The sequence below is a fragment of the Sus scrofa genome, chromosome 18 (assembly GCF_000003025.6).
Source record: "Sus scrofa isolate TJ Tabasco breed Duroc chromosome 18, Sscrofa11.1, whole genome shotgun sequence".
NCBI classification, from domain to species: domain Eukaryota; kingdom Metazoa; phylum Chordata; class Mammalia; order Artiodactyla; family Suidae; genus Sus; species Sus scrofa.
The window spans coordinates 10,590,726-10,612,662 of NC_010460.4; the positions used below are offsets into that span (position 1 = coordinate 10,590,726).

The following is a 21,937-nucleotide window of genomic DNA, read 5'->3' on the forward strand; positions in this document are numbered from 1 at the left end:
CTTCCATATGCTGCAGGTAAGGCCCTAAGAAAAAAAAAAGAAAAATTCCTTTTTTTCTTCTGTCATTCCTTATCCTGTCTTGCTTTTCTAGAAATCCATTCTTATTATTGCCAGGGATCTTGCTAAAACACCTATCCTACGTTAGAGGTATTAAGAAAAATTACAGTTACTTTTGTTAGTTATGAAAATAACATTAGGATTATGTAGGAAAAGGTAACTTTTTTGTTTTGTTTTTTTTGTCTTTTTAGTTATTTCTCGGGCCGCTCCCGCGGCATATGGAGGTTCCCAGGCTAGGGGTCAAATCGGAGCTGTAGCTGCTGGCCTACGCCAGAGCCACAGCAACTCGGGATCCAAGCCACGTCTGCAACCTACACCACAGCTCACGGCAACACTGGATCATTAACCCACTGAGCAAGGGCAGGGACCGAACCCGCAACCTCATGGCTCCTAGTCGGATTCATTAACCACTGTACCACGACGGGAACTCCCTTTTTTTTTTTGGTACCGTTTTTAAAAGTCATGCCTACTGAAGTGTTTAGGATTGAAGTATTTAGAAACTGGAATGGAAACTTTTACAAATTCTCAGCCAAAACAATCAGGCAAATAAAGTAGGATGTGCTAAGATTTTCTAGCTATAGGAAACATATATGGATGCATATTTCACTCTCTTCTAATATACCGCTTGAAAAATTCTGTGCTACAATTTTTTTTTTTTTGGAAACAACAAACAAACAAAAAACACCTATTCTGCAGTATAGCCAGGCACTGCTTTTAAGTGTTGAGGATACAGCAAGGAACAAAACACATGAGATTTCTGCTTCCACACTCTTGAATATGTAAATAAGAAAACGTGTGATAAGCTCCATACAGAGACTGGGAGCTGCTTTCGATTGGGAGGTTAGGAAAGACCACATTGCAGAGAAGATATTTAAGCTCAGACTTGAATGACAAAAAGGAGACATCTAGCTGGGGGTGGGGGTGGCCTCATTCTAGGCAGAGGGGTCACTCCCCAGCCTTCAGTAAATCCATATTCCTTCCTTACATCCTTTTTGCTTTTCAGGACCGCTCCTGCAGCATATGGAGGTTCCCAGGCCAGCGGTAGAATCAGAGGCACAGCTGCTGGTTGACGCCACAGCAATGCGGGATCTGAGCCGAGTCTGCGACCTACACCACAGCTCACGGCAATACTGGATCCTTAACCCACTGAGCGAGGCCAGGGATGGAACTCACATCCTCATGGATACTAGCCGGGTTGGTAACCTGCTGAACCCCAACAGGAACTCCTGGTAAGTCCAAATTTCTTCATGAGGCAGAGAAATCGGCCGGTCGCCCTCCTCTTTAGTTTCTTTACATGACATCAACTCATTTAATCTTCACGACCACCCTGGAAGACAGCAGCTCCCCTCACTGAGTTCCTCAGTTATGTTTTATTCATCTCTGCACTCTGACACGCATCAGCAGTTGGCTCAAATGATTTAATGCTCATTGAAAATCAGTATGGTGTTGGGCAAAAAGCCCCTCAGCGAATGTTCAGGTCTAAATCAGTGCTGTCCAACAGAAATAGAAACTGAGGAGCTCCTTCGTAGTGGCGCAGTGGCAATGAATCCGACTAGGAAACATGAGGTTTCGGGTTCAATCCCTGGCCTTACTCCGTGGGTTAAGGATCAGCCGTTGCTATGAGCTGTGGTGTAGGTCACAGACCCAGCCCGGATCTGGCGTGGCTGTGGCTGTGGTGTAGGCCGGCAGTTACAGCTCTGATTAGACCCCTAGCCTGGGAACCTCCATATGCTGCGGGTGCGGTCCTGAAAAGACAAAAACAAAAGAAAAAGAAAGAAATATAAAGTGAGCAGTGCATGCAATTGAACATTTTCTCATCACGACATGAGAAGTAAAAGAAACATGAAATTATAGTATCATTTTATTTAATATTATCAATGTAACATGACGAATACAGTCATTAATGAGGTAGTTGACACTCTACAGTCCAAAGCGCCCCAATCCAGTGTGTGTATATTTCACACACCCCAATTCGGACTGGTCACATTTCAAGGGCTCAACAGCCTCCCGTGGCTAGTGACTGCCTCCTGACATCTTCCCCTCCCAACCACCTAAGACCCCGCAGCTCTATGCACCTTCTACCACATTACCTGTTCCACCGTCTTTGCAGCCCTTACCAAGTATCTCAAATTCTCCGCGACTATACAAATCCCTCCAGGCGAGGACTCAGGGTTCCTGGCCCAGAGCAGGCGCACCATCAGTACTGTCCCTGCCTGATCCGCACCCAAGAGGACCCAGACCCCGGGGCCCTCTTCTCCGCGCCGCGGCCCACGGCGGCCGCCTTTCGCCCGCCCTCCAGGCGCGTTCCTGGGAAGCGGGTTTGAAGTCATGGACGTGACTGGGAGGAGTCTGCCCGCCTCGGATTTCCGCGCTCGGCCGCGCAGGGAGCGGGGCAGCGACGATGGCGGAGCCCACCGTGTGCTCCTTCCTCACCAAGGTGCTGTGCGCCCACGGCGGCCGCATGTTCCTGCAGGACCTGCGCGGCCACGTGGAGCTCTCGGAGGCCCGGCTCCGGGACGTGCTGCGCCAGGCGGGGCCCGACCGCTTCCTGCTGCAGGAGGTGGAGGTGCGGGAGGGCCCGTGGGACGCCGAGGCCGAGGTGGCGGCCGGAGCGGGCGGCGGCGGCGGTCCTTGGCCTGGAGGGTGGTGGCCGTGTCCTCCGCGCGCGTCTGCGCCCGCTACCAGCGCGGCGAGTGCCAGGCCTGCGACCAGCTGCACCTCTGCCACCGCCACATGCTGGGCAAGTGCCCAAACCGCGACTGCTGGTGAGGCTGCAGGGAGGTGGGGGGCAGGGCGGCAGGCGGGACGCAGCGGGGCCCGGAAGGAAAGAGAAAAGCGATAGTTGGTCCGGGCGACTCCCCTCCGGCAGGGTGGAAGGGAAGCCTGGGGAAGGGACCCCTCCGCGTCCTCCAGGGGAGGCCTCCCTCGTGCCCCCTGCTCCGCTGCGGAGCGAGGCGAAAGTTAGTCTTGGTTTGCATTTCTCAGCCACATCCCCCGACCCCCCACTTGCAGCTTCTGCCCCCCCGGGATCCTCCACGACAAGGCCGGGATAAATCAAGACTGGAGCTTTTTGGTTTGTTTCCTGCAGTGGTCCTTTTAAGGCCATTTGCAGACCGCACGAGATGCACGGAGCCTTTATTCAGAGATTGGCCCTTCCCACTCAAGCACAAAGTTTTACAGAAGCGAATCTGTGCCGTCCAGGTTTAGAAAGCGCGATCTGTCTCTCGGACCCCCCAGGAAACCGAGGGCTGGATGATTTTGGCGAGGTGGTTTCTGGCTGCCCCCCGACTCAGGGCTTTACTCGAGCCCCGCCCCCGCGCCCCACCGCGGGGTGGGGGAGGGGCAAGCGTTCTATTTAAGCTTGGCTGGTGGGCTTGGGAGCAGTGGTCTGTCTGCACAACTGGCGAGCGCCCTCTGTCAAGGCGGGTGACTGGAGGAAGGGGTAACCTTGGTCTTCAAGAGTCCTCATTCAGAGTGAAAATGGCCTGGGAGGGGAGTTGCTTCAACCCAGCTTTCTTATTATCAGAGCTTTTAGGCGGGATCTATGGGTTCATGGAAAATTCTTGAACTTCATCTGTAAGTTGAAAGTGGCCCTAGGCAAGGAATTTGACAGGCTGACCCCCTCTGGGCCTTTGATTGAGACTTTTGTGTCCTATCTAGGTCTACCTGCACCCTTTCTCATGATATCCACACACCTGTCAACATCCAAGTCCTGAAAAACCATGGACTGTTTGGCCTCAATGAGGCCCAGCTTCGGATCTTGCTTTTACAGAATGACCCCTGCCTTTTACCAGAGGTGAGTCCCCAAGAGGTCACCCTCATAGGTTTGCATCATGAAAAAAGTCAGGGGAGAGCGCCAAAAGTCTGCTTATAGAGGACAGCCTGCGCGGAAGGGGGCTGCGTATGTACAAAGCTGGCCTTTCTGGAGTCTCTGATTTTACTGGGCTTCCATGCATGAGGAGCAATGGACCTATGTGGTGTAGAAATAATAACAATAGCTCCAGGTTTGTTTGTTTGTTTTATTTTATTTTTATTTATTTATTTATTTGTCTTTTTCTGCTATTTCCTGGGCCGCTCCTGCGGGCATATGGAGGTTCCCAGGCTAGGGTCTAATCGGAGCTGTAGCTGCCAGCCTACACCACAGCCACAGCCACGCCAGATCGTTAACCCACTGAGCAAGGGCAGGGATCGAACCTGCAACCTCATGGTTCCTAGTAGGATTTGTTAACCACTGTGCCACGACAGGAACTCCTGTTTGTTTTTTTAAAACTCAATGAATTTTATTATAGTTGTACAACAATCATCACAATCTAATTTTACAGTGTTTCCGTCCTAAACCCCCAGCCCATCCCTCCCCCAACAACCTGTCTCCTTGGGTAACCATAAGTTTTTCAACATCTGTGACTCTGTTTTGCAAAGAAGTTCATTGTGTGTCTCACTGTCTGACTTAGTGTGATGATTTCTAGGTCCATCCATGTTGCTGCAAATGCCATTATTTTTCATTCCTTTTTATGGCTAAGAGTCCATTGTGTATATGTACCACATCTTCTTCCGTGGACACTGAGGTTGCTTCCACGGCTTGGCTATTGTATATGGTGCTGCAGTGATCACTGGGGTACATGTTTCTTTTCGAGTCATGGTTTTCTTTGGGTAGATGCCCAGGACTGGGATTGCTGGATCAAATGGTAATTCTAATTTTACTCTTTTGAGGAATCTCCATACTGTTTTCCACAGTGGTTGCACCAATTGACAATCCCACCAACAGTGTACTAGGGTTCCTTTTTCTCCACACCCTCTCCAGCACTTCTTGTTTGTAGACTTTGGGTTGCTGGCCATTCTGGCTGGTGTAAGGTGGTACCTCATCGTGGTTTTGATTTGCATTTCTCTAATAATGAGTGTTTTCATGTGTTTTTTGGCCATCTGTATGTCTTCTTTAGAGACTTATCTAAACGATCTTCTGCCCATTTTTTGATGGGGTTGTCTAGTTTTTTTGGTACGGAGATTCAGAAGGTGTTTATATATTTTGGAGATTAAACCCTTGTCAGTCACTTCATTTGCAACTATTTTCTCCCATTCTGTGTTTTGTCTTTTCGTTTTCTTTAGAGTTTCCTTCGCTGTGCAGAAACTTTTAAGTTTAATTAGATCCTTTTTTTTTTTTTTTTTTTGTCTTTTTGCCATTTCTTGGGCCGCTCCCGAGGCATATGAAAGTTCCCTGGCTAGGGGTCGAATCAGAGCTGCAGCCACTGGCCTACGACAGAGCCACAGCAACTCGGGATCCAAGCCGCGTCTGCTACCTACAGCACAGCTCACGGCAACGCCGGATCCTTAACCCACTGAGCAAGGCCAGGGATCGAACCCGCAACCTCATGGTTCCTAATCGGATTCGTTAACCACTGCGACACAACAGGAACTCCCAGATCCCGTTTTTTATTTTTGTTTTTATTGTCATTACTCTAGGAGGTGGATCTGAGAAGATATTGCTGTGGTTTATGTCAGAGAGTGTTTAGCCTGTGTTTTTATCTAAGAGTTTTGAGTATCCAGTCTTGTATTTAGGTCTTTAATCCATTTTGAGTTTATTTTTGTGTATGGTGTTAGGGAGTGTTCAAATTTCATTCTTTTCCATGTGGCTGTCCAGTTTTCCCAGCACCACTTCTTGAAGGGGCTGTCTTTTCTCCATTGTATATTCTTGCCTCCTTTTTCATAGATGAGTTGACCACAGGGGTGTAGGTTTAATTCTGGGCTTTCTATCCTGTTCCACTCATCCATATTTCTGTTTTTGTGCCAGTACCGTAATGTATTTGTTGTTGTTGTTGCATTTTAGGGCCACACCCACAGCATATGGAAGTTCCTAGGCTAGGGGTTGAATTGGAACTGTAGCGGTTGGCCTATACCACAGCCACAGCAACACGGGATCTGAGCCGCATCTGTGACCAGCACCACATTTCATGGCAGCATTGGATACCCAACCTACCAAGTGAGGCCAGGGATTGAACCCGCATCCTCATGGATACTAGTTGGATTTGTTCCCTCTGCACCACAATGGGCACTCCCATACTGTTTTGATGATTGAAGCTTTGTAGCACAGTCTGAAGTCAGGGAGCCTGATTGCTCCAGTTCCATTTTTCTTTCTCAGTTGACTTTGGCTATTCTGGGTCTTTTGTGCTTCCAAACAAATTTTAAAATATTTTGTTCTAGTTCTATGAAAAGTGCCATTGGTAATTTTATAAGGATTGCATTGAATCTGTAGATTGCCTTTGGTAGTACAGTCGTTTTGACAATATTCGTTCTTCAAATCCAAAAGCGTGGTACATCTTTCCACCTGTTTGTGTCGTCTTTGATTTCTTTCATCAGCATCTTATAGTTTTCAGAGTACAGGTCTTTGGTCTTTTTAGGTAGGTTTGTTCCTAGGTATTTTTTCTTTTTGATGTGATGGTAAATGGGACCGTTTCCCTAATTTTCTTCCTGATCTTTCATCATTAGAATATAGAAATGCAGTCAATTTCTGTGTGTTAATTTTGTATCTTGCAACTTTACCAATTCACTGATGAACTCTAAGGGCTTTCTGGTATCGTCTTTAGGACGCTACAGTGATAGTTTTACTTCTTCCTTTCCAATTTGGACTCCTTTTATTTCTCTTTCTTCTCTGATTGCCATGGCTAGGACTTCCAAAGCTATGTCAAATGCTAGTGGCGAAAGTGGACATCTTTGTCTTGTTCCTGATCTTAGTGGGAATTCTTTCAGCTTTTCACCATTGAGAATGATGGTAGCTGTGGGTTTGTCATATATGAACTTTATTATGTTGAGGTTGCCTCTATGCCAACTTTCTGGAGGTTTTTTTTTTTTTTTTTTTAATCAGAAATGGGTGTTGGATTTCGTCAAAAGCTTTTTCTGTAACTATTGAGAGGATCATATGGTTTTTATTCTTTAGTTTGTTAATGTGGTGTATCACACTGATTGATTTGCAGATACTGAAAAATCTTGCATCCCTGGGATAAATCCCACTTGATCATGGTGTACAGTCCTTCTAATATATTGCTGGATTCAGTATTTTGTTGAGGATTTTTGCATCTATGTTCATCAGTGATATTGGCTCATAATTTTCCTTTTTTGTAGTATCTTTGGTTTTTCTATCAGGGTGATGGTGGCCTTACAGAATGAGTTTGGGAGTGTTCCTTCCTCTGCAATTTTTTGGAATAGTTTCAGAAGGATAGGTGTTAGCTCATCACTAAATGTTTGATAGAATTCACCTGTGAAGCCATCTAGTCCTGGAGCTCTGTTTGTTGGAAGTTTTTTTTTTTTGCTATTTTGGGCTCCTGCGCATATGGAGGTTCCAGGCTAGGTCTAATCGAGCTGTGGCCACCAGCTATCCAGAGCACAGCACGCAGGATCCGAGCCGCATCTGTGACCTACACCACAGCTCACGGCAACGCCGGATCGTTAACCACTGAGCAAGGCAGGACCGAACCCGCAACCTCATGGTTCCTAGTCGATTCGTTAACCCTGCGCCACGACGGAACTCCCCTGTTGGAAGTTTTTTAATCGCAGTTTCAATTTCAGTACTTGTAATTGGTCCATGTTTTCTATTTCGTATTGATTTAGTCTTGGATGATTGTATTTTCCAAGAATTTGTCCATTTCTTCTAGGTTGTCCATTTTATTGGCTTATATAGTTGCTTGCAGTAGTCTTTTATGATTCTTTGTTTTTCTATGATGTTCATTGTAACTTTGCTGTTTTCATTTCTATTTTTTTTTTTTTTTTTTTTTGTCTTTTGTTGTTGTTGTTGTTGTTGTTGTTGCTGTCTCTTGGGCCGTTTCCGCGGCATATGGAGGTTCCCAGGCTAGGGGTCGAATCGGAGCTGTAGCCACTGGCCTACGCCAGAGCCACAGCAACGCGGGATCCGAGCCGCGTCTGCGGCCTACACCACAGCTCAGGGCAACGCCAGATCGTTAACCCACTGAGCAAGGGCAGGGACCAAACCCGCGACCTCATGGTTCCTAGTCAGATTTGTTAACCACTGCGCCACGACGGGAACTCCTCTAATTTTATTGATTTGAGTCCTCGTTGCTTTTTCTTGATGTGTCTGGCTAAGGGTTTATCAATTTCGTTGATCTTTTCAAAGAACCAGCTTTTGGTTTCATTGACTTTTTTTCTATAGTTTTCTTCATTTCTGTTTCATTGGATTCTGCTGTGATCTTTATGATTTCTTGGGTTTTGTCTGTTCTTCTCTCTCTAGTTGCTTTGGGTGTAAAGTTAGGTTGTTAATTTGAGCTTTTTCCTGTTTCCTGAGGTAGGCTTGTATTGCTATAAACTTCCCTCTTAGAACTGCTTTTGCTGCATCCCATAGGTTTTGGGTTGTTGTGTCTTTGTTGTCATTTGCTTCTAGATATTTTTTAATTTCCTCTTTGATTTTTTTTTCAGTGATCCATTGGCTGTTTAGTAGCATGTTGTTCAGTCTCCACAAGCTTGTGTCTTTCGTATTTTTTTCATGCTATTTTTAGGGCCCCACCTGTGGCATATGGAAGTTTCCAGGCTAGGGGTCATATCAGAGCTGTAGGCGCTGGCCTATGCCACAGCCACAGCAACACCAGATCCAAGCCACATCTCTGATCTACACCAAGCTCATGGCAATCCTGGATCCTTAACTCCCTAAGTGAAGCTGGGGATGGAATCAAAACCTTATGGTTACTAGTTGGATTTGTTTCTGCTGAGCCAGTACAGGAACTCCTGCATTTTTTTTTCTTGTTGTTGAAGTCGTATAACATCGTGGTCAGAAAAGATGCTTGATATGATTTCAATTTTCTTAAATTTATCAAGGCTTGATTTGTAGCCCAGGATGTGATCTATCCTAGAGAATGTTCCATGTGCACTTGAGAAAAAAGTGTATTTTGCTGCTTTTGGATGGAGTATTCTGTAAATATGTATTAAGTCCATCTGGTCTAAGGCATCATTTAAGACCTGTGTTTCCTTATTGATTTTCTGTCTGGATGATCGGTCCAGTGCTGTAAGTGGGGTATTAAAGTCCCCCACTATTATTGTGTTATTGCCAATTTCTCCTTTTAAGGTTGTTAGCAGTTGCCTTATATATTGAGGTGATTCTATGTTGGGTGCATATGTATTTACAATTTTTATATCTTGTTCTAGGTTTTGTTATTTATTTATTTATTTGTCTTTTTGCCTTTTCTAGGGCTGCTTCCCATGGCATATGGAGGTTCCCAGGCTAGGGGTCTAATCGGAGCTGTAGCCACTGGCCTACACCAGAGCCACAGCAATGCAGGATCCAAGCCTCATCTGCGACCTACACCATAGCTCTCAGCAACGCCAGATCCTTTACCCACTGAGCAAGGCCAAGAATGGAACCCGCAATCTCATGGTTCCTAGTCAGATTCATTAACCACTGAGCCATGACAGGAACTCCCTGTTCTAGGTTTTTTGAGTGCTTCCTGAATGTTAAGCAATTCGCATACCTTAGCTCATTAATAACCCGTGAGTGAGGGATGGCTGTCCCCATTTTACAGGTGAGGCAGGGGTGCCCCTCATGGCTTAGAGGAAACAAATCTGACCAGTATCCATGAGGACAAAGGTTGACCCCTGATCTTGCTTAGAGGGTTAAGGATCCAGTGTTGCCATGAGCTGTGGTGTAGGGTGCAGACACAGCTCAGATCTGGTGTTGCTGTGCCTGTGGTATAGGCCAGCAGCTGTAGCTCCAATTTGACCCTTAGCCTGGGAACCTTCATATGCCACAGGTGCAGCCCTAAAAAGACAAAAAAGAAAAAAAATACAGGTGAGGCAGCTGAGGCTTGGATATATTAAATAACTTACCCAAGGTCACATAGTAAGTGGCAAATTTATTTTTTATTTTTACAGCGGCACCCACACCATGTGGAAATTCCTGGGCCAGGGTTCAGTTGAATTGAAGCTGCAGCTGCAGGCATACTCTACAGCCACAGAAACAACGTATCTGAGCCCACGCCCCAGCTTGTGGCAACACCAGATCCCTAACCCACTGAACGAGGCCAGGGATTGAACCCACATCCTCATGGAGACTATGTCAGGTCCTTAACCTGATGAGCAACAATGGGAACTCTGTAAATGGAAAATTTAAATTTAGGTCTGCCTATGAAGGCTGTCTTTCATAAATCGCCTGTTTATTATTTTGCTGATTTTTCTATCAAGGAATTTGTCTTTTCTTGTTAATTCATAAGATGTCTTTAATGATACAAATTACTTTTTTGGTCGCATTTTTAAAAGTATTCTTCCCCCTCCTCCCCATTTACTTTTTTTGGGCTTTAGATATTAATTTTAATTGCTTTGGAATAACAATATAATTCCAAATGCTTAAAAAATACCCATTATAACTGCTATCATGGCAAAATTAGCATGTTTGCATCTGTTTAGCTATACACAAAGGATTTTTTTTTTTTTTTTGTGTGCACCTGAAGCAGGTGGAAGTTCCTGCACCAGGGATTCAACCTCTGCCATAGCAGCAACCCGAGCAGCCACAGCAACAGCACCACATCCTCAACCCATTGCACCACAAAGGAACGCCTCACAAAGAATTTTTTAAAACAAAATAGCTGGGAGTTCCCGTATTGGGACAGCAGAAATGAATCCAACTAGGAACCATTAGGTTGTGCCTTCGATCCCTAGCCTCAATCAGTGGGTTAAGGATCCAGCATTGCCGTGAGCTGCATTGTAGCTTGCAGACATGGCTTGGAACTGGTGTGGCTGCAGCTGTGGCATAGGCTGGCAGCTACAGGCTCCAATTAGACCTCTAGCCTGGGAACTTCCATATGCTGTGGGTGCAGCCCTAAAAAGACAAAAAGCCAAAAAAAAAAAAAAAAAAGTGGGAGTTCCCGTCGTGGCGCAGTGGTTAGCGAATCCGACTAGGAACTGTGAGGTTGCGGGTTCGATCCCTGCCCTTGCTCAGTGGGTTAAGGATCCGGCGTTGCCGTGAGCTGTGGTGTAGGTTGCAGACGCGGCTCGGATCCCGCGTTGCTGTGGCTCTGGCGTAGGCCGGCAGCTGTAGCTCTAATTCGACCCCTAGCCTGGGAACCTCCATATGCCGCGGGAGCGGCCCAAGAAATGGCAAGAAGACAAAAAAAAAAAAAAAAAGTGGAATCCTCAAAGAAAATATTACAAGAGATCTTCAGTTAAAAGTTGAGTTTTCTGGGGGTTCCTGTTGTGGCTTAGCAGGTTAAAGAATCTGACATTGTGAGAATGTGGGTTCGATCCCTGGCCTCCCTCAGAGGGTTAAGGATCCTAAATTGCCACAAGGTGTGGCATAGGTCACAGATGTGGCTTGGATCTGGTGTTTCTGTGTCCGTGGTGTAGGCTGCAGCTCCAATTTGATCCCTGGCCCGGGAACATCCATATGCTGCAGGTGCGGCCATTAAAAAAAAATTAGCGTTTTCTAATCTAGCACAATGATTCTGTCATAGACATTTTCTAAGTTGCCAGAAAATGGTTGGGAAGAAGGGAGGATGGTGGGAAAATAGAGGGTAGCTCATGACCGTGGTCCCATTTTTAACACTAAGGTATTTCAGGGTCGAGCAGGGAAAAAAGTCAGAAGGCTGGAGGCAAGAGCTGGAGCTGTTGGTTCAGAGGGCAGGGGCAGCCCTCAAGGCAGCAGAGTCTTGCACCCGGAGGCGGCACTGGCGTCCGTCTTAGGACTCAACAGGCTTCATCTCAGCATCCATCACTTTTCTCATCTCAAGTTTTGAAGCCAGGTTTGGTATGTCATGAGCCAAATAGATTCCAACCATTTTGCCAGATGGAATCCAGCAGCCACTGGAGCTGGTTCTTGGCAGGAAGGAAGAGGAGCATGAGGCAGCTATAAGGCAGACTAGGCAGGGTCTAGTCCTTCCTGTGTCCAAGAGAAAGGGCCGTGCAACATCTGTTTACCTTTTTTCTTTCTTTTTTCTTTTTTTTTTTTTTTTTTTTTTTTGTCTTTTATCTTTTTAGGGCTGCATTTGCGGCATATGGAGGTTCCCAGGCTAGGGGTGCAATCAGAGCTACAGTTGCCGGCCTACACCACAGTCACAGCTACGCCAGATCCAAGCTGCGTCTGTGACCTACAGCATAGCTCACGGCAACACTGGATCCTTAACCCACTGAGCAAGGCCAGGGATCAAACCCCCAACCTCATGGTTACTAGTCGGCTTTGTTTCCACTGTGCCAATATGGGAACTCCCTGTTACCTTTTTTCTTTTTGTCCACACCCATGGGCATGTGGAAGTTTCCAGGCCAGGGATCAAACCTGCTGCACAGCACTGACAGTGCTGGTTCCTTAACTGCTAGGTTACCAGGGAACTCCTCTCTTTACCGTTAGTGTTTATGAATTTTTTGACATATCGAAATTTAACACTTTTACATTGTTAAACTTATTGAATCCTTTCTTTCTTTTTGTCTTTTTAGGGCCACACCCACGGCATATGGAGGTTCCAGGCTAGGGGTCCAGTTGGAGCTGTAGCTGCCAGCCTACACCACAGCCACAACAATGCAGGATCCAAGCCACATCTGTGACCTACACCACAGCTCATGGCAACGCCAGATCCTTGACCCACTGAGCGAGGCCAGGGCTTGAACCCGTGTCCTCATGGGTGCTAGTCAGATTCGTTAACTGCTGAACCACGATGGGAACTCCTGAATCTTTCTTTATGGTTTCTGCCCAAGTATCCTGGGTTCAGCCTCATCTTGTCGTATTAAACTACTTCACTGTTCTGTGAGCTGCACTTAGGCCTCTGTGAGTGATGCGTTGGCTGCACTTACGACAAGAGCCTGGCTTTGGTCTAATCATCTGGGTTCGGAGGTGTGTGTCATGTGGCTCAAATCATGGCCACTTGGACACCAGGGATCATGGACAAGCACAGCGGATGAGGCAGCAATGGCCCCTCACGTCTTTTATGTGAAAATGCCTCATGATCCCTTTTTACCACTATCTTAAAGATACAGTACATACTGTAGACACCGTATACATACAAAAACCAGTGCGGGACACATTGTGATCTTGTGATTTATAATAAGAGTCACATATTTGGGCTTCGTCTCTGCCTCAGACACAGAGCTTCTAAAACCCTTGGAATTTCCTAAAAGTTGACAACGATAAAAAAACGTGACTTCCGTTTTGTTCCTGAAGTGACTTTTGGAAAACCCCTAGGTAACCTAGGCATGGAAGCTGGTTTCCAGAAGAACCCGTCATGTGATCGGAAGGTTGGCACTTTCAGTTCCACCCTTGCCTCCTGGGAGGCAAGAGGGGCTAGAAATTTGTGTGTGTGTGTCTTTTTGCCTTTTCTAGGGCCACTCCCACGGTACATGGAGGTTCCCAAGCTAAGGGTCAAATCAGAGCTGCAGCCGATGGCCTACACCACAGCTCACGGCAACGCTGGATCCTTAACCCACTGAGGAAGGCCAGGGATCGAACCCACAACCTCATGGTTCCTAGTCAGATGCGTTAACCACTGAACTCCGAGGGGCTAGAAATTGAGTTCACTTACTGGTGGCCAGTGATTTAATCAGCCATGCCCATGTAAAGAAGCCTCCATAAAAATCCAGAAGGATGGCTTCAGAGAGCTTTGGGGTTTGTGACATGTGGGGATTTGGGGAGAGTGGCACCCAGAAGGTGCGTGGATGCTCCAAGCCCTTTCCCACGTACCCTCCCCAGCCCTCTCTCCCATCCAGCTGCTGCGAGTTATATCCGTTTGTAACAATCTAGTGAGTAACATGTTTCTCTGAGGTCTGCGAGTCTTTCTAGCAAATTAATTGAACCCAAGGGAGAGTTTGCGCTAGGTCAGATGCACAGGTGACAACCTGGACATGTGATCTGCAACCTGTAGGATCTGACATTGTCTCCAAGTCTGTCTCCTCGAAGTCATTGTCGGAATTGTGTTAAACTTGGGAATTGGAAAATGGGGTGTTGGAAAGCACATACATTGGAAATAGGAAGATTTGTTGGGGGTTCCCTGGTGGCTCTGTGTAACAAGCCTGACTAGTGTCCATCAAGACGTGGGTTTGATCCCTGGCCTCGCTCCCTTGTTTAAGGATCCGGGGTTGCTGTGAGCTGCAATGTAGGTTGCAGACATAGTTCGGATCTGGCGTTGCTTTGGTGTAGGCTGGTGGCTACAGCTCCAATTCGACTCATAGCGTGGGAACTTCTTATGCTGTGGGTGCGGCCCTAAAAAGACAGAAAAAAAAAAAAAAAAACAAAAGGAAAAGGAAACTTGTTATGCTGATACATTTGAAAACTTACATGAAATGGACACATTTCTAGAATAAATGTGACTTGTCAAAATTGATTCAAGAAGAAAGAGAAAGAATCAGTTTTCTTAAAAATAAAGGCATTAAAATAGAAATGTAAAAAACTCATGAAACTCAATATCAGTGAAGTCTTCTGCAAGATGATATTAAGCTCAAATGGTCTTATTGCTCTGCTCTAACAAATCTTGAAGAAGTAGGTCTAGGGTCTATTTTCTTTTTTCTTTTTTTTAATAACTTACTGATCACTTAGTATGTACCAGGCAGGTGGTGAAACACTGTACAGGCACCATGTCATTCAATCACTGTATAAGGTAGAAGGGATTTATCGCATCACAACATGTGTGAAAAGCCTAACGCCGACGGGCGCTACGGTTAAGACTGCATGGATTCTGCAGATAGACTTGAGTCTGATTCCTGATTTTGCCCATTAAAACCTCTCTGTAGCACTGACTCAGGTTGGAGCCTACAGGGCAACTGGGAAATATTTCTCAACATATAAAACACAGTATTTTGTTTTGTTTTCTTTTTTTGGCTATGTGAGCTGCATATGGAAGTTCCCAGGCCAGGCATCAAACCAGTGCCACAGCAGTGACTTAAGCTGCTACAGTGACAACACTGGATCCTTAACCTACTCTGCCACAAGAGAACTCCAAAACACAGTATTTTGTGACATGGCTATCAAATTTCTTTTTCTTTTCACTTTTTCCCCCGTGTTTCCTCTCTCTCTCTTTTTGGCATTACCGGAGGATATTTGACTTAATGATGTCGTATTAGTTTCAGGTGTACAGCAAAGTGAATCAATTATTAGGACCTGTTTTCTTTGATCTCTGGTACATTCTGGAAACAGAATCACGCTGTTTAATGAAAGTAGTTTATATTTTTTAAGATCTGATGGTACAAGCCTCTGTGCCCATTACTCTTTTTCACATTTTTTTCTTTTAACCGATTCTCATTTGTTTCCTTTTTCAGATAAGCTTTAGAATTGTTTAAATTCCTAAAACTATTTTATAGGAATTCTTTGGAGGAGGTAGGATTGGCACTAAAATTATGAGTTCATTTTAGAAAACGGGCATCACAGTTATAGGTAGGATACCATTTTTTGCCTTATTGATTGAAATATCATTGATGCACAGTATTATGTTAGTTTCACATGTACACATTATGAAGTGATCATCACAGTAAGTCTAACATCTGTCTTTGTATAAAGTTATTACAGTATTTCTAACCATATTCCTGATACTGTATGTTACAGCCCCATGACTTGTTTGTTTGTTTGTTTTTTAGGGCTGCACTTGCGGCACATGGATGTTCCCAGGCTAAGGGGTCAAATCAGAGCTGCAGCTGCTGGCCTACGCCACAGCCACAGCAATGTGGGATCTGAGCCCCGTCTATGACCTACACCACAGCTCATGGCAACACCAGACCCCGGACCCACTGAGTGAGGCCAGGGATTGAACCCATGTCCTCATGGATACTAGTCAGATTCGTTTCCACTGCACAGCAATGGGAACTCCCCCATGACTTGTTTTCTAAAGAAAGCTTGTACCTCTTAATTTCCTTCACCCATTCCGCCCATCCCTCCCTCTTCTCCCCTCTGGCAACCACCCATAGTTCTCGGATACCATCTTGTTTTAAACCAGGTCGTTTGTGTCCAGCAGAATTGCCCACATTTTAGGTTCAGATAATTGTGTGCCTCTAATGTCATTTGCCACATTCCTCTGTACCCTGAATGGACATAAATTGATAGTTAGGTCTGAGCCGTGATTGGATTTAGGCTTGATTTTCGTGGCAAGAAGTTTTTTGGATAATGTGGTTTACTGTTAGGGTGAGGAACAGACCCTGCTTGGACCAAGGCGTTTCCATCCCTGGGGGCTTTCACGCTGAAACCAGGGAAGTTGTATTTCCTTCTTCTTCTTCTTTTTTTTTTTTTTTGCCATTTCTTGGGCCGTTCCTGCAGCATAGGAAGGTTTCCAGGCTAGAGGTCCATTCGGAGCTGTAGCCGCTGACCTACACCACAGCCACAGCAACGCGGGATCCGAGCCGCATCTGCACCCTACACCACAGCTCACGGCAACGCCTAGTCCTTAACTCACTGAGCAAGGCCAGGGATTGAACCAGCAACCTCATGGTTCCCAGTTGGATTCGTCTTTAGTGCGCCATCACGGGACTCCATGTCTGGTCATTTTTTATGTGTGTGAGGTCCAGATTGACTAGTGGTTTCGGGACTGACCGCCCGCTCCATCATTATAAAGTTCCCCATCGGGAGGGTCTTGGTTTGCCTGGGACAGACCCGATTTACATTAGTTGTCCCAATGCCAGTGTTGAAGGTGCTCCCCAGAAAATGCCCTGGTCTGATGAACTGTGTGTTCATGCTGTTGTCCAAGTCGGTTTCCCAGTGGAGCCTGCCATTGGGATGTAGGTGCATGTCATATACTGAAGGACGGATGCTTGGGGAAAATCTGTAAGGTTAAAAAAAAAGGGAAGGAAGCGCTCCAGGCAAGGTGAAGGGGAGATGTGGGTGGAGGAACTGCTACATACAAAGCCATCTTTCACCCAGTGATTTTAACAGCTCTTGAGGGTCAGAAGATGTTTAGAGAAGCTGTCCTTTCTTGCCTTAAGAGATACAGTGAAAATGAATGTTGCAAGTGTTGCCTCCTTTCTGTACCAGGTCTGTTTGCTCTACAACAAAGGCGAAGCCCTGTATGGTTACTGCAACCTCAAGGATAAATGCAACAAGTTTCATGTGTGCAAGTTGTTTGTCAGGGGAGAGTGCAGGCTGCAGAAATGCAAGCGATCCCATCAGCTCATTCACTCTGCAGCCCTGAAGATGCTGCAGGACCAAGGACTGAATATTTCAAGTGTTGTTAATTTTCAGATAATTTCTACCTACAAGCACGTGAAGCTGCACAAGATGCTTGAAAATAAAGGTGAGACTCTCGGAGATAGACAAAGTGTGTCAGTAATGTAGTTCTGACCTGAAAGTGAGTCTGGGTAGAAAGCGCTTAGTGGGTTAATTGCTGCTCTGTTATTCGGGAAGCTTCATCCATCAACATTCTGTGATCTGGAACTGTGATTCTAACCAAAGGCGGGGAAGGATGGTGTTTATTTTCAGTGCTGCCAGCTAATGGCTTCTGCCCAAGTGTTTGAACAGTGTAGCTTCTTCATAAATCGGGGTCAGAAAGTAGGAAGTAGAGTCTAAACAGTCTCTTGTTAGGAAAAAAGAGGGGGATGTGGGCTAGTTACTAGAAAGGTAAGGATATTGGAAGGATGGCTTCCTTTTATTAAAGTGAGTTCTTTTTCCTTTTAAATTTTTAACCACATTACAGAAGAATTTGGAAAATAGAGAGTAGAAATAAAAATCACATATGATTCCACTCACTCTAATCCACAGTAATTGTTACCATTTAATTATAGGCTTTTCAGTCCTGTTACTAAAAATACGAGCAGTCTAAGTCTGCTTTAGTTTAATATCTTTCATTTTCACATTATACAACTTCATAAATATTTTCCCACATGACTGCATAGTCTTTCTTTTTCTTTTTCTTTTTGTCTTCTTTAGGGCTCTACCCGTGGCTTATGGAGGTTCCCAAGCTAGGGGTCGAACCAGAGCTATAGCTGCAGGCCACAGCCACAGCCACATGGGATCCGAGCTGCGTCTGCAACCTACACCACAGCTCAGGGCAGCGCCGATCCTTAACCCACTGAGCAAGGGCAGGGATCGAACCCGCATCCTCATGGTTCTTAGTCGGGTTCACTAGCCGATGAGCCATGATGGGAACTCCTAGTCTTCCTTTTTTAAGGTATACAAAGTATGGTTTAATCTTCTTTTACTTATCATGCATTTAGAGTACTGATGCCATTAGATTGGCTTGTAGCTGAAAATCAGTTTCAGTGGGTGGGGAGCCTTGGAAAATGGAAAAACCAGAGTCAGAGTCTCTAAGCTTTGATATGGAATTTCCTTGTGTTAGGATGGTAGTGGCTGACTTTAGGAGTGGTGGTTTGAAGGTAGGGAGGGCTCTGCAGTGTCAGAGGCTGTTTAGGGGTGTCCCTGAAGGGTGGCAGGGACCTTCTACTCTGTATGATGACTGGGGCCTGTCATTTTCTTCACCTGGTCCTGTTTAGTGGGTCTCTCCTAACTATGAAATGTGACTTTCTACTTGCTATTGAGATACGTAAGTATAATATATATACTTACACGTTATTATATATAATATACATGCTTATTATACATTTTATATGTGTTATTATATACATATATATTAATATATATATTAATCCAGAAGACACAAACTCTCCACATCCAGAGTACTGGGAATTTTATCTGAGATCGATCCAATAAGCTGGGCTGATGCTCCCAACATAAAAAGAAATGTATTTACATATGTATGTATGTATGTATTTTGTCTTTTAGGGCCACACCCGTGGCATATGGAGATTTCCAAGCGAGGAGTCAAATCGGAGCTGTAGGGGCTGGCCTACACCACAGCCACAGCAACGCCAGATCCGAGCTGCATCTGCGACCTACGGAACAGCTCACGGCAACACCAGATTCTTAACCCACTGAGCGAGAGCAGGGATCAAACCTGCGTCCTTATGGATGCTAGTCAGGTTTGCTTCTGCTGAGCCACGACGGGAACGCCTAAAAAGAAATTTAGAATGATGAAGGGCTCTCTTAGGACACCTCATCTCTTTCTTCTTCTTTTTAGATAATTCAGCTTCTTCTGCTGAGCATTCCCAGGGCCTGGAGACACGAGGACTCCACAGAACTGGGGCTGCAGAAACCAGTCCCCTGGTCTCTGTCCCTGCCGATTCGGCCAAGAAGCCCGATGCAGGTAAACCTTAAAGGACGTCAGTGGAATAAGAAGCAACTTGTCCAGTGGGAAGGTCTGAAAACCAAGCTTCCGCTGAGCTTTATTTTGTAACCATTCATGTCTTTAATTGTTTATGAATAATAGCCATAATTATACCTACCTCACAGGTTGTTGTGAGAATTGAAGAGGATGGAGCAGTAGAAGGTGCCAGGCTGGGGGTAAGACTGGGGATGGTTGGCTGGGGATGAGGTGGGATGTTGAGCAGGCAGAGAGAGGGTAAAGCCTGAGCGCAGGTGGAGTTGGCCCTGGGCAAACCTCCAGCCCCCGACGGCCTTCCCCAGGCTGGCTGCCCCCAGCTCTTAAAGAGGCAAGACCCTGCCGACTGGTTCTGGGACCCAGCCAAGGGCTTTTCTATCCGCCAAGACGCTCGGTTTACCCTGTGCTATTCATAGAATACATACGCATTATGCTGCATTTGTTTTGCTTTATGGTCCATGAGCATCTCTCCATATGTTCACGTTTATCGTGCATAATTATTTTAATCACACATACACTAATATATTGTAGTTTACTTAAACATTTCCCTTATTCTGGGCTCTTTTAATTCTTTCTGACAAACTTTGAGTGTAACCCTTTTCTTAAAACCTCCACTGTATTGAATTTTTAAAGCCATTCCTTACCTTGTTTCACTTATAGTTGCTGAATGATACGGTCTTGTGATTTTTCTCTTCTTTAAAAATATGCACGTAAATATTTTTCTTTGTTGTCTCTGTGTCTATTTTGTACAGTTTGTGGAGGCCCTTTATTGCTGGGGCCGTCCTCTCTGCGGATATGAGTTGACCTTTAATTAGGCTCCTTGATTTTCGTAAAAGGGTGTCACCTGTCTATGGCATGAGATCCAGCTCTAGTGGATCCATCCTCAGCCAACACCGCAGAGGGTGTAACTTTCGGGTGCTCCCCAGAGAGTTCTACCTCCCTCTGTCTAGTCTCTCTTCCTTATTCCCCTTCTACCAAAGCTCAGATGGGGTCGTGTGAAGGCTGCGTAGCTCATCCATCCCTCTCAGTTATATCCGTTCTTCCTGTGATCAGGATGGGCCATCGGAAGTCTGCATACCTCACCCGGTTCATACCGACCCATCCCTCCCTTCTCTCTGCCCCCGTGCACCCAGCTGTCTATCTAGTTGTAGCTGCTGTTTAGTTCTTTGTTTTCATCAAGGGGTACCACAGAGAAGCAGATTTTTGAGATTCTTTCCTGTGTTTGCTGCAGTAATAGCCTCAAATGTTGGCGTGTAAAGTTTTTTGTTTTTTTGTTTTTTTTAATTTAACTGTCCAGCAATAACAGAACATTGGAGAAACAGGGCCAAAGTTGTGAGTTTTCATTAAGCTAAATTACCTAATTTAGAAAAATTTAAATTATGAAACATTTCTATTGGAGGAGGTGTGCAGAAATGTCCTTTATAAAGTGAGAAATTGCTCTTTTCTCCTGATGGACAAAAAGAGTCATGCGGCTTAGGTTAATCTCTTCATTTTGATTGTCAACAACAGTATTTCTGAAAGCTCTTATGTTCTGCCTGTCTTGTTTTTTTTCTCCTAGTTATAATTTCTCCTGGTGCTATTTTTTTTTAATTTATGTTTACATTCATTATTATTATTACGTTCATTTTTATTCTTTTACTATTATATTTCTTTTATAATCCATATTAAATCCTTAATGGAAACAGTGTAGTTTAAAAATGCATATTCTTTACATTAAAAGACTTGGTAGCCTTTTACATTATTGTATTCTTTTTATAGATCTTCTAAAGTATCCTTTTTTTTAATGGCCATACCCAAGGCATATGAAAGTTCCCAGGCTAGGGATTGAATCTGAGCCGCAGCTGTAGCAATGCTGGCCCTTTTAACCCACTACCAGTTTGGGGATCAAACCAGTGCTGCCACAGAAACAAGCCGGATCATTAACCCACTGTGCCACTGTGGAAACTCCTGTAATTATGCTTTTATATATGAAGTTATTGACCCTCTATCATCTTGGTTACAATATTTTATTCAGTTCTATAATATTTCATTTTAATCTTAGTTCTGCTGCTTTTCATCCTATAGAAACATTTGATGTAATTGTACCTCTCTCTCTTATTTATTTTAATCTGATGACTCAGCCAGTAGAGAATTATCAGGTTAGCGTTTTCTTTGGCAATCTATCAGGGCTTCTGAGATGAAATTGTGCATCTCTAGGCTCCATGAATTCAACATACTCCAAAGTGAATGACTGACTTTCCTCCAGATTTCTTCCTCCTTTTGTTCTTTATTTTGGAGGGTCATTACCTGATGACTTACGCCCAAATCCTGCAGATTGTCCTGTGTTCTTTCTCCTTATTCCCTCTGTCAGATTGGTTACCCCATGTTAGAAAATTTTCCACCTTAAAAATCTCTCAGGAGTTCCCTGGTGGCTCAGTGGATTAAGGATCCGATGTTGTCACTGCTGTGGCCCAGGTCCCTGCTGTGGCATGGGTTCAGTCCCTACCTGCGAATTTCCGTACGCCATGGGAGTGGCCAAAAAAAAAAAAAAAAAAAAAATCAGGAGTTCCCATCATGGTGCAGTGGTTAACCTATCCGACTAGGAACCATGAGGTTGCGAGTTTGATCCCTGCCCTTGCTCAGTGGGTTAACGATCCGGCATTGCCGTGAGCTATAGTGTAGGTCGCAGACACAGCTCGGATCTGGTGTTGCTGTGGCTCTGGCGTAGACTGGCAGCTACAGCTCTGATTCGACCCCTAGCCTGGGAACCTCTATATGCTGCGGGAGCAGCCCAAGAAATG

General features: G+C 45.2%; 1 protein-coding gene across 1 annotated transcript; it reads left to right on the plus strand.

Moving 5' to 3' along the window:
* ZC3HAV1L (zinc finger CCCH-type containing, antiviral 1 like) lies at positions 1,819-21,689 on the plus strand. Its single transcript, XM_021079067.1, is given in 6 exon segments — positions 1,819-2,687; positions 2,690-2,822; positions 3,718-3,853; positions 16,979-17,237; positions 19,017-19,142; positions 19,289-21,689. Coding segments are annotated over 6 exon segments (900 nt in total). The 5' UTR covers positions 1,819-2,458; the 3' UTR covers positions 19,306-21,689.